General features: G+C 43.5%; 1 protein-coding gene across 1 annotated transcript in view; it reads left to right on the forward strand.

Annotated features, from left to right (window-relative positions):
• The window catches only part of LOC144500758 (polycomb complex protein BMI-1-like), a 28,679-nt gene extending 21,281 nt beyond the window's left edge, over positions 1-7,398 (forward strand). Inside the window, exons 8-10 of the mRNA XM_078224160.1 lie at positions 2,337-2,435; positions 2,515-2,595; positions 5,159-7,398. Coding sequence (XP_078080286.1) covers positions 2,337-2,435; positions 2,515-2,595; positions 5,159-5,479 — 501 coding nt within the window. The 3' untranslated portion in view covers positions 5,480-7,398. The remainder of the gene's footprint in view (positions 1-2,336; positions 2,436-2,514; positions 2,596-5,158) is intronic.
• The last annotated feature ends 5,318 nt before the right edge of the window (positions 7,399-12,716 follow it).

Below are 12,716 nucleotides of genomic sequence, written 5' to 3' on the forward strand. Positions count from 1 at the left end.
CCTTGCTCGGATTAATCTTCTCAATTGTATTTAGTCAAATCTCTTTTACTTCCGGGGTACCAGTCCGTCCAATAGAAAATAAACTGAATGCTTCCGCAGCATGTAAACTATTCCCAAACTCACATCCGGTTGTCAGTGTCTAAACTATGAATCGAGGACCGGGAAGTTATTTTAACGGTCGTGGTTTTAAATATTAGGTCAGAAGGTCATGACTGCTAATTTGATTAATAGCATCTAAATAATAGAACCTTCGAGCACGGAGGGAAGCCGTTTGGCCCATCGTGGCCATCATAGCTCTTTGAAAGAGCCATCCCGTTAGTCCCACTCCCGTGCCCATTCCCCCATAATCCTGATATCACCCTCTCCCCCACGGACCACACGCCTTCAGCCATTTACCCAAATATCTCCTATCTATTTGGAGTTGAGCTTAGGAATTGAACGACAAAGAAGCTTACTTTACACAGTTAAACAATAAACGATGACGAAAATACTTAAGAAAGTTTAGGGTTGGGCCAATATGGGAATGTTATTGTCCATTTTCAATCGATAATGCATAATTTAAACAGATGTGATGAATTCTTGGCTAGGCCTGAGACACAGTGTCTCCTGCATGACAGATTCAAACTTCGCTTTGAAAATAATGGCTAGATTGAGTTGTTAAGAGGCTATGAGGCATTTTTGTAAGAACCACATTGAGTCTTTTGAGGGTTATTTTATGGGCTGGAGTCACCAGACACTGTGACCAGCGCTTTAACTGTTTCTCCAGTATTCTAGTTGTAATGTTCAATGTAGCGAAACACTGAATCGATCCTTGGCCTCCAGTCTATTATTTTCTTGTTCTTCTTTAATAAAAAGGCAATCCCCTTTGGCGGTTGAACGTAACTCAAATTCGGTCCTTCAAATTAACATTGTAGCTTTCCTCATCATAACAAGGCAGTGAAGTTCTAGAAAGTGCCTGTATATTTGGAGCACGCGTCTTCCCTTCAGGTTACCTGATGTGATTGGATTTATTATTGTCACATGTATTAATATACAGTGAAAAGTATTGTATCTTGCGCACTATACAGACAAAGCATACCGTACATAGAGAGGGTGCAGAATGTAGTGTTACAGCCAGAGCTAGGGTGAGATCAACTTAATGCAAGGTAGGTCCATTCAAAAGTCTAATGGCAGCAGGGAAGAAGCTGTTCTGAGTCTGTTGGTACGTGAGCTCAGACTTTTGTACCTTTTTCCCGACGGAAGAAGGTGGAAGAGAGAATGTCCGGGGTGCGTGGGGTCCTTGACTGTGCTGGCTGCTTTTCCGAGGCAGCGGGAACCCTGCTCCTTTGCGGAAGTACAGGCTGTCCATTTATTGCATAGATGCGTGAGTAATCTCACAACACCAGGTTAAAGTCCAACAGGTTTATTTGGTAGCACGAGCTTTCGGAGCGCCGTTCCTTCATCAGGTGAGGTGTTAGCCTGGTGTTGTGAGACTACTTACTGTGCCTACCCCAGCCCAACGCCGACGATTCCACATCATAGATGCGATACCATACAATTCCTCCTATCATCATTGTCCGGCTATACCCCTACAAGGCACTAGTTATATCCCCAGATAAAACATTAGGCACAGCCGTTTATTGTGTTGTAAGCAAGGTACTATCTCAGATTACTGTTACTATCTGAAGCGCACATTCGCTAATGTCAGAACAGTTTGACTTCACAGTCATCCGAGCAACAGTGAGAGCAGCCGGGAGAGAGGTTCGAAGATGTGCTGTTTGCTCAGTTGTTGACCATACAATCATCCAAATTGCTTTTCATTTGCTTTGGGGTCTTGTGCAGTGTCTCCTTTTGAAAATGCTGTGTGTGTGGGGTACATTCCCCCCTCTCATTTCCACCCCAGTCTTGGAAAGAACATGCTTTAATTAGCATTTCAGTAACTCCCAGTGCGAAGTCGCTGGTGCCCTGAGTGAAGGTGTGATACTGTTGACCTTTGACAGCTGTTGCAGTGAGCTCGGTTGGCTGAGCAAAGCGCTGAACAATAATGGATATCTTTATTCATAGCTACCGTGCACTCAAAAGTAAAGCTGCTTACGCCGCGATTACAAATTTAGCAAACCTGGCCAGAATGATCCAATAACGAGCTCGGTATTTTTCGCGGCTGTCAGACTGTCTAACCTGGTGTTGTTAAACTTCAGACTGTCTATGGTCAGAAGACTCGAAAATTATGTGGTTAAAAAAAATAGTTTTTGATTTGCCTTGAAAGTCGCACCTCAATGGCGGAGGGCACAGTCAGCCGGTGACATTATCTCATCCAGACATTCATCAATTCGTGTTTCCTGTTCCCTCTCCCCTAGGCCAACAGTGTACGGTACCTGCGGTGTCCCGCCGCAATGACGGTGATGCACTTGGGGAAATTTCTACGGAATAAAATGGATATTCCCAGCAATTTCCGAGTAAGTTTGCGTCTTAAAAATGTTTTTGAATTGTTTTCCGTTTCTTACCTTTGCTGAAATCTGTCTGTTTTGATTCTAGATTGACGTCATGTATGAAGACGAACCGCTCAAAGATTACTACACACTTATGGATATAGCATATATCTACACATGGAGACGGGTAATGAAACATTTTATTATGGGTTTGTGCATCATAGATTCAGGTGAAGTTGTGTTAGTACTCACTCGTGTGTGTATATGATAGTTGTGTTAACGTTCATTGTCGGTATTTATATGTACACCTGTGTATGTGCAGGTGTGCTGCATGTAAGCAATTAGGGAGAACGGATGGGTGGAGTTTAATTCACGGCGGCACGGTAGCACAGTGGTTAGCACTGCTGCTTCACAGCTCCAGGGTCCCGGGTTCGATTCCCGGCTCGGGTCACTGTCTGTGTGGAGTTTGCACATGCTCCTCGTGTCTGCGTGGGTTTCCTCCGGGTGCTCCGGTTTCCTCCCACAGTCCAAAGATGTGCAGGTTAGGTTGATTGGCCAGGTTAAAAATTGCCCCTTAGAGTCCTGGGATGCGTAGGTTAGAGGGATTAGCGGGTAAATATGTGGGGATAGGTAGGGCCTGGGTGGGATTGTGGTCGGTGCAGACTCGATGGGCCGAATGGCCTCCTTCTGCACTGTAGGGTTTCTATGATTCTATGAATTCGTGTACTTGTTAAAGAACGTTGCTGCGATTTCATACATTGGCGGAACATTGGCTGCGACCTCACAGATATGAATCCCTCTTTGTAATGAATGCTGGATTCTGTGCATTTCCCCGCGGCGCCTGTTTCAGGTAATCCTCGGGTGATCTGAGAGGCAGGGAAAACAGCCAACCAGATTTCAGCTGTCCACCCAAGCGTGAACAAGGCGATATTGCAGTCCCTATTGATTGGAAAGGAGTTGTTTTTTGAGAACAGCAAGGCCTGGGCCCGTGGCCAGGTTGAGAACACAGATATAAGAACATTCTAATCCGCACCATGATACCTGAGTGCCAATGTCTATCATTTGTCTTTTTTTCTGTATAAAACTGGTTGCGTGTATAGTGAGCACTGAGGTAATCGACAGTAATCTATTCATTTCATTGGCTGCTCTCTGCGGGGCCAGCTATCTGGTGCGGAGCCAATTCAAGAGGTGCAGGTGCATGCGTCACCTGAACTTATATATATTTGTTGAAAAGACTATCCAAATGTCAAACAGGCATTCTCATATTTCCAGATTCTGCCCCAACCAAACTACCTTAAATCCAAGAGAAGATACAAATCTTTTGCAGATGTGAAATCCTAATTTTACATATGTTGGAAAAGACTCACTGTTCTGGATTGGTTGCCCGACTTGTAATATATACTGGCCAGCTGTTCTGACTGTCAATGCAAATGTTTAACATTACACGAACCCAGCTTGTAGTTTAATTATCAACATGGGTGCAATACAATAGGAGTATATTTTCCCACTTTGCCTCTCGCGTTGACCGCTGCAATAAATGAAAACATATTTATCTGCCCTCCGTTTGCTTCAATCAGTTAGCTCCAAACCCCGAATCTAATTAATTTCCAGATTTCACCACATGTAGAAGGTGCCCAGACAATTGTAACCACGCCGCCCTCAATATTTAGAAGTCAAACACACACACAAGCACTCACAGGGGCATGTGGAGGGATAAAATTGCAGAAATAATCATATTTGGCCCTTTGCACTCCCTTGTCTCTTCATTGAGGTTTATTTTTTTCAAAAACGGTGTCCCACCCGTTCAAAGTTCATTAGTTAATTTAGGAGTAAGTGAAAACTCGTGTGTTTTTATTGTAACTACTTGATAGCCCTACAGCGCTTGGGAAAAGGTTTCTCTGTTTGGGCACAGAAGGCTGTGAGATTAATGAGGGGCTGGGTGTGAGAATTGGTCTTTTTAATACGACAGCAACACTGGATGTTTGATGGGAAAACCCAAGGCTCATGGTGAATGACACAGCGGAGTTGAAAACATATGGGGAGAAGATGAGATTAGTTCGAAGTAATGGCGACGCAGTGGTTAGCACTGCTGCCTCACAGGGCCAGGGACCCGGGTTCATTTCCGGCCACGGGTCACTGTCTGTGTGGAGTTTGCACATTCTCCCCGTGTCTGCGTGGGTTTCCTCCGGGTGCGCCAGTTTCTTCCCACACTCCAAAGATGAGCAGATTTGGTGAATTGGCCATGCTAAATTGCCCCTTAGTGTCCAAAGATGTGTAGGTTAGGTGGATTGGCCATGCTAAATTGCCTCTTAGTGTCCAAAGATGTGTAGGTTAGGTGGATTGGCCATGCTAAATTGCCTCTTAGTGTCCAAAGATCTGTAGGTTAGGTGGATTGGCCATGCTAAATTGCCCCATAGTGTCAGGGGGATTAGCAGGTTAAAATGCATGGGGTTACGGGAATGGGGCCTGCGTGGGATTGTTGTCGATGCAGACTCGATGAGTCAAATGGCCTCCTTCTGCACTGCAGGGATTCTATGATTCAATGTTTTAAAATATGTTGGCTTTTATTTGCGAGGAGGGACGGGGTGGGGGGAGGGTTACTGAGCGGTAGACTTCCGAATTGTTGATGTCTCGGGAAATACTAATTCAGGGGACGACATTCCAAGAGTTGCATTCCATGTTATTTCCAGTGTTTGGTTGCCTACAAACCGCATGCACCTTAATGTTTATCTTCTGTGACTCCTTTGCAGAACGGCCCTTTGCCCCTGAAGTACAAGGTTCAGCCTGCCTGCAAACGGTTAAAACTCAGTCACCCGAGCGAGGACTTCGCTAACACCAGCATAAACTCGGAGAGTGACTCAGTCAGCGAGAAGGGCAGCCCCGCCGCCGTCCCTTCCACGTCTTCTTCACTGCCAAGCCCCAGCACGCCGGCACTGTCTCCCAACCCTCAGTATCCAGTTGCAACTGCCTCCATCGTGAACGGCAACACAAACTGTCACCAGATGCCTCCATCTGTCGGCAGAGGCCGAAAAGTGACTGTTAACGGCTCGGCAGCTCCGGCTTCCTGCTGAGAGAGAGGTGGACCAAACTGAATGTCAAAGCAACCAACAAAACTAAAAGGGGGACTGGCCTGTATATTAAACACAGCGCGGGCAACATCCAACTGGCTGCTGCGGCGTTTATTAAATGTAATATATATATTCTGTTTAGCAATATGGTTATTGTCAGAAACATTTGTATTCCCTACACAGATTTGTAAACGGAAAGGGGCGGAACACACCTCCGGATTGGAGTCCCAGACGCCGTTCATTCCCTCCACTTACAGATGTCGAGTACAGTCGATTCCTCTTAAATGAAGGAACATTGGAGAGAGCACGATACAATTTGTGTTTACTGAGAGATCGGGCGTACTTTTTTTTCTCTCTGAATCCTGTATATTTTTTCAACAAATTGCCTTAAAGCCAATCTCATTAGTCGCAATTGTTAAAAGGGGGAACATTGTATTCATTGTGACAGAGTGATCTCGAATGACTTTTCGATCTCATTCAGATGGACGGTGCTGTGGCCAATTGAAGTTGACCAGATCCGGGAGAGCCAAACGTTGGATGGTGCAAAACGAGCAACTTTCTTCTGAATGACTTGAGGAGAGTTTTTTTCTCTCTCTCTCTCGAATGTGACAGTGTGTATCAGACCGGTAAAACAGTCGAAAAACTTGAGGCATGTGTGCATTATATAGAGAACAATTTTTTAGAAACCTTCCTGGGACTTGGCGTGGCCTAAAGAGTAGTTTATGTTCTCTAACTCCAGCTTCGGGATCTGTGGTAACATGGTTCAGTGCAACACTTCAAACGAGTGGAATAGGCAACCTTATTTCACTAATTTTGGTTTTGACATTAATTCATGAGCCATGGTTGCGAAACTACAAGTTTCTGATTTCAATTTGCAGAGAAATAGCCGGTCCTCTTCAGAGTTCACCCCCCCAGCCCCGGGAGAGAAATTCTCCCAGAATGTTCAGAGGTCACCAACCTCTTGTTGTCGAGTCCTGAACTTGGGCGGAAACTTTCCAATATTGGGAGCCACTTTTTTCTCAACTGCCACTAGAAACGCTACTCATTGGAGCATCCCTTATCATTCCAACCTTCCTGAGTCAGGTTCTGTTTTTACGTTTACATTTCGGTCACTGGATATATGAAGTCTAGATTCTGGAATTCCTTCGACTGCTGGAGTTGCAGCCACAATGGGGGGTAGATTCAGTCAGTTTATATGAATGGGTTTACTTTGAGTGAGATATGTATGGAATGCAATTCGGAATAACTGGATTGAAAACTCTTATTGCTGCAAATGTTCTGCTGAAGTGACTGGAATGATAGCAGCAAATTCCAGAGCTGTCGATAGACAATGGGTTGGGCACATTGTTCCTGATTCCAATCGCTCCATCTTTTTTCTACTTCATGGCAGTTGTATTGTTTTCAGACATTGGCAAGGATAATCAAATATTCACGGAGGAAATTTAAGGCAATTCCCCCCCCCTCCAAAAAAAAACTGATTTTGCAGATAAATAAAACCTCCCCACCAACTTCCTTTCGCTTATTCAGTTAACTGGAGCCGACTGTACGATCGAGCATTGCAGTGCTCACATTTTCTTAGTTTGGCGTGTGTGTTATTGAGAGAGAGAGAAAAAGAACGAGCGTGAGAGTGAGCGAAACGCGGATATTAGCAATGAAATGACACATCTGTCCTGCCACATCAAAACAGCACAAAAGAAATGGAATGAATTTTGTTTCATAAATTTTATTTTATGTTTTGATAAACCTATTAAATCATTCTAGAAGCCTATTTACTTTAATTATTAAACACCCTCCCATGTTTTAAAAAAATAACCTTTCGATTGTAGAATGGTGTGACAGCTATTCGGTTCAAATAATGACAATATCCATTTATTTTCTAAAGCAAAAAAAAACATATTGAATAAAGTTTTGAAAGGAATGGACACGGGTAGGACGATATCGTCTCATTTAGCGATTATAAATGGTTGCAGATTGTATGTCGATTGGCCCTGAATTTTCCCAGGGGGGAAATATATATATATATATTGAGAAGGAATGTGCAACGCGCCAGTCGGCGGCTGAATGGGCTTCCTGCTTCATCAAAGGAGGAGGATTGCTTTCTCAACTGCATTTTGAGCGACCGACTCACGTTTTCAGATTCCGAGCATTCAGGTCTTTGTGCCCAGCTGGACATCAGTAATTGCATCAAGAGTTGCTGCATTTATATAGTGCCTACATTTGTTTTGAAAGTACATACTTCATTTGGCTGTCGAACGGGTTTGGGGGGAATCAGTGAAGGCGTTATAGCAACTTGAATTTCTATCTATTCGAGTGGAATACGGATCCAGTGTATACGGTCAACATGTTTATCATGAAATATATATGATATAAAGCTCCCCCCATCTGAATAGCAACCCCCCCCCCCCCCACCACCACCCCCAACGTCTACTGAGTTAAAAAGAAAGGAAGTAATGGTCATTGAATCTGGTGCTTCTGAAACCCGTTCTGCCATTTTCGGCAGCCTCATACAAACCAGAGCACTTTGAGTCCCTTTGGTACTCAACTCAATAGATATCCAATTCTGAACACTGGGTGGCCAATGGCCTGGGGATTGGAGCTGTTTAATTTCGTTGTGTTGGGGCAGTCGGTATTCTGTGGAATGGCCTCGGGAGCATTTACAAGGGGAATGGGTGCCGGCGGGGGCGGGGGCGTGGGGGTAGAAGTGCTTCCAAAGACAAAATGAAAAAGGGAGAGGAAGAGAGTGAAATGTTATTGATGAATCCAGACTCTTGTATGAATAAGAAACCTCCAAATCCACCCGTATTAGGTCCACTAACCTTCTTTGTTGACGATCGGCGTATTTCTGATGACACCCGTCTGCCTCAATCCAAGGGCTGTCGTTTATATATATTTTTTAAAAATAGATAATCGCCACTTAGTGAACTCACCACAGCTGAGATCTGAATCACTGCGGCTCTCGCCAGTCCCACCAACACGGCTGGTACACAAATCAACAAGAGATCTAATTCTGAGCACTGCTATCTTTTTGTTTACTTATAAACGGTGAAACTTTGATGATGTAGTGAGCACGGAATGCTGTTTAGAAGCGCCGCCTCTCTTATGGTGAAAGATGCTATACAGGGAGAGGAATCAGGACTTTGTATTGGAGTCATAAAGCTGGCGGGATGTGTATTCTGTCCATAGCCAGAATGGGGCGAGGGGAACAGGGGTGGGCGGGGGGGGGGGGGGGGGGGGAGGTGATTGAGGGGGGGGGGGATCTGAGTTGAAACTTTGCATCATCCTTGGATGAAAATGTAACAAAATCGATGGCAAGGAGCAGCCAACGAGCTACCCATCAAGCTCCGCGCAGATACACCTATCAGGAGGGTCGCCATGGTTACTATCGATGCTGGGTAATATCCCCAGGGGTTTTTTTTCCTTTAAATTCTAAATCTTTCATTCAAAATAAAACCCGCCACAACCCAGAACATCTTCTGAATTCAAATCCGCACACGCCGGTTCAGCTGGAATATATTCCTCTCGAAACGCAGAGATTAAAGCGACTCACACACACATTCAATATTCCCCACTGATTTTCTTTTTATTATTTCAGAATAAAATAGGATGTTTCACATTTTTCATTAAAAGTTGCCGCAGGCGTTGCAAACATTTGGAAACAAGAGCGAGAAATGACAAAGGATTTGTATTATTCTCGAACAGTGGCAGGCGAGGTGTACATCCTAGTGAAGATGTATCAATTATACACCCATTTTGATTTGATTTGATTTATTATTGTCACATGTATTGGCATACAGTGAAAAGTATTGTTTCTTGCGCACTATACAAACAAAGCATACCGTTCATAGAGTGCATAGGGGAGAAGGAAAGGAGAGGGTAGTGTTATAGTCACAGCTTGAGTATGGAGAAAGATCAGCTTAATATAAGGCAGGTCCATTCAAAAGAAGAGGCGATATTTGTCGCTGGACAGTTTAACCCAGTATATTAGATTCGAACACATCTGCATTGGATTCACACTATCTAATGGAACGCGCCTCCATCTGATTCGCGTAGGCCACAGACAGAGATGGATATCTATCCAGTCTAGGAAGATGCAGAAAACCATTTCAACATACCCAAGTATCTGTGAGTATGCGGGTGAAGAGAAAGGAAGTTCCTCAGAATGATTTCAACATGCCCTTTTACATTACTGGCGGGGCAGGGGCAGAAGGCTTCAGGATGATTAGCCGTGGAAGAAGGGCAGTAATAATGACCTACCCCTGTCCAGCTCCTTCACGCCTGTCACACCGCTGTGACCCTGAACCAGTTTTTTTTAAAATATGGGCTTCTGCCGCTGAAACTCAGTTAAAGTTTACCATTTAGCTTCTTACCATACTTAGTCGAAGTCGAACATCCACACTGGAAAAATGTTAAGGGATGACCATTTTAAAAAAACAATATATAAAATTCTGAGTGTTCGCAGAGTGAAGAATAAATCTTTAAAATTGGCTACTTTTCAAGAACAAATTGAAAGATTGTAGTTTATAGCGAGCGAGATTTTGGTGATTAGGTCTGGTAGAGATTATGGAATTAAATGAAATACGGAATTCTTAAACCATTTACAACCTTGATGTCCAATTGTCGTTCTAATTACTTGTTAGTTACATGGAGGATTGAAAACATCAATGTTTTTAATGAACGGTCCTGGGCAGATGTGTCAACAAAGGGGAAAATAAAAGGCTGAGGGGCATTGCAACACAATTTACATTTGTGGAGTTCAGTTTATTTTTCCAGTGTGATATGCATCAGAAATGCCTGACTTTTTAAAATCAGTATGAGTGAATTTCGACCCAAGCAACGGTGGACTAGTCCAGTTTTGAATAAGTTTAATTTCATGTCAAATGTTTCTTTCCCCGCCTGCAGAATTATGTGTAACATTTTCTTTGGCCAACTGAACGGGAAGAGGTCGGTTTCATTCACGCGGTCGTTCAGAACATCTATTGGATTCTACAGGGTTTTAGAACCCGTTGTATAGACCAGAGAACTTCAACTGCGCACATGTTCAGATGATTCGTAATTTCCCAAAGATTATTTTATTCCATGCATCTTTCTTCCGGGGTATTCAACAAACCAATCCGTTCACTGCATAGAGAAGGAATATCTCTTACACACCAACTGAAAAATCATTCACTAGACGAATGGAAAGAGGCTTCTGAATTTCATTCCGGCCAGCAGGTAAAAACAATCGTAATCAAGTAAGCTCATCATGAAACCTAAAGAGAAATTGCTGGAAAATCTCAGCAGGTCTGACACCATCTATAAGGAGAGAAAAGAGTTTCGAGTCCAGATGACTCTTTGTCACAGCTCATGAAACTTCCAAGTTACCTTGAACTTCCACACATCTGGCAAAAGTCAACTTTACCAACACAAGCACAAGTTAGAAAAGTTCATTTTGCAGCTGAACTTTTCGTAAGTAACACACAGATTTCCAATATTACCTTAAAAAACAAAATTGCAAAGCGATTTTAAAACAATTACAAATTATTCTGGTAAATAACTTACTCCATCAACAAAAAACAAGCCAAGACGGTATCATAGCTTGGGGGGATGTGACCAGAGCCTAGCGGATGAATAACCACAACAGGTACCGGAGGGTGAGCTGGTCGGATGGAACTATTTTCCAATGGGCGGAAGGTTAAATCGGCGGTGCAAAGAAATTATTGAAAAGTGTGGGTATTGACTTTTATCTTGTCAGTGGCCGGGAATTGTTGCTGCTGTATCCAGGGAGTCATGGTAGGGAATGCGCCCATGTCTAGGCCAGAAATATTTTATACACCAGCTCATCAAACCTACTAGAATCACAAAAACTTACAGAACTTCAGGAGACTATTGGGCCCATTGTACATTGTGTTGGCTTTTTTGAAAGAGCATTGGTGCTTAGTCCCACACCCTTGCATTTTGTCCTTTAGGGGCAGCAGTGGTTAGCACTGCTGCCTCACAGCGCAAGGGACCCGGGTTCAATTCCGGCCTTGGGTGATTTTCTGTGTGGAGTTTGCACATTCTCCCCGTGTCTGCGTGGGTTTCCTCCGGGTGCTCCAGTTTCCTTCCACAATCCAAAGATGTGCGTGTTGGGTTGATTGGCCATAGTAATTTCCCCTTAGTACCGGGGGATTAGCAGGGTAACTAAGTGGAGTTATGGGAATAGGGCCTGGGTGGGATTGTGGTCAGTGCAGACTCGATGGGCCAAATGGCCTCTTTCTGCACTGTAGGGATTCTATGGTCTCCAACCCGCAAGGTCCCTGAAGCTCAAGTATCTGTTTGCAGTTATTCACAGGTTCAGCTTTCAACACTTTTCCAGGCGGCATTACATTTTAAAAGGTTACAAAATTATCCTGACAATATGAAAGAAAGGTAGAAAATGCTGGAAATGCACAAGAGATGAATCCATGTCTATATAGAGAACAAGTAGATGGTAACACGGTCCCTCATTGCCTTTTAATAGGTAACTGCTTCATTAAAGAATATGCGGAATGAGCCCTTGGCCCTATGTGTTTGACCCATTGCCAAGGAATGCATCTGATATTGGCAGCTCCAATGCATACTTCTATTGGCTACAGTTTTTAAGATGAACCAAAAAGATCGGTTTAGTGTCCTGCTGCCCAATATGATTTTGAATAATTAATGAGCAGTTAACAAATCACAGGCCTTCCTTTGTGTTCTTTCATCACTCTATTTCACTGCCTCTATACTTGGTTAAGCACTTACATCTTTTAACTTCTATTTCTGGCTGCAAGGCCATCAAGTTGACAGATTAACCCTATTTTCCTCCCACTGATGTCTGGCTGCTGAGTCGCTTTAACATTTTCTGTTTTAAATCTCAGCTTTCCAAATTTTGGTTTCATTTTTAGCAAAGCTTGACATTGAGCTTTAAACTTACCCGTGCAACTCTATTGATGTATCTGCCAGCACGTGCACCAGCCAGGAACATTACTTTATTTGGTCATTTTACACTGTACTTTGCAAGCATCCGCCCTCATCCAGTGTCTTTCAATGGAAAATTATTTTACATTTAAATTTTTTAAAAGTTTATGTGCTTCTCTGGATTCCGGTCCATCATAGGTTGCCTTACATGTCACTTGCAGGTATGTGTAATCAGTATCTCACACCGGTGCACTATTTATTTATTCACTCTGGCAAGGTCAACCTTAAGCCAAGAGCAGACTTTCAGACCTATAGGTGTAATTTGTGAAGAGGCATGGCAAGG

The sequence above is a fragment of the Mustelus asterias genome, chromosome 11, assembly GCF_964213995.1.
Source record: "Mustelus asterias chromosome 11, sMusAst1.hap1.1, whole genome shotgun sequence".
Lineage (NCBI taxonomy): Eukaryota > Metazoa > Chordata > Chondrichthyes > Carcharhiniformes > Triakidae > Mustelus > Mustelus asterias.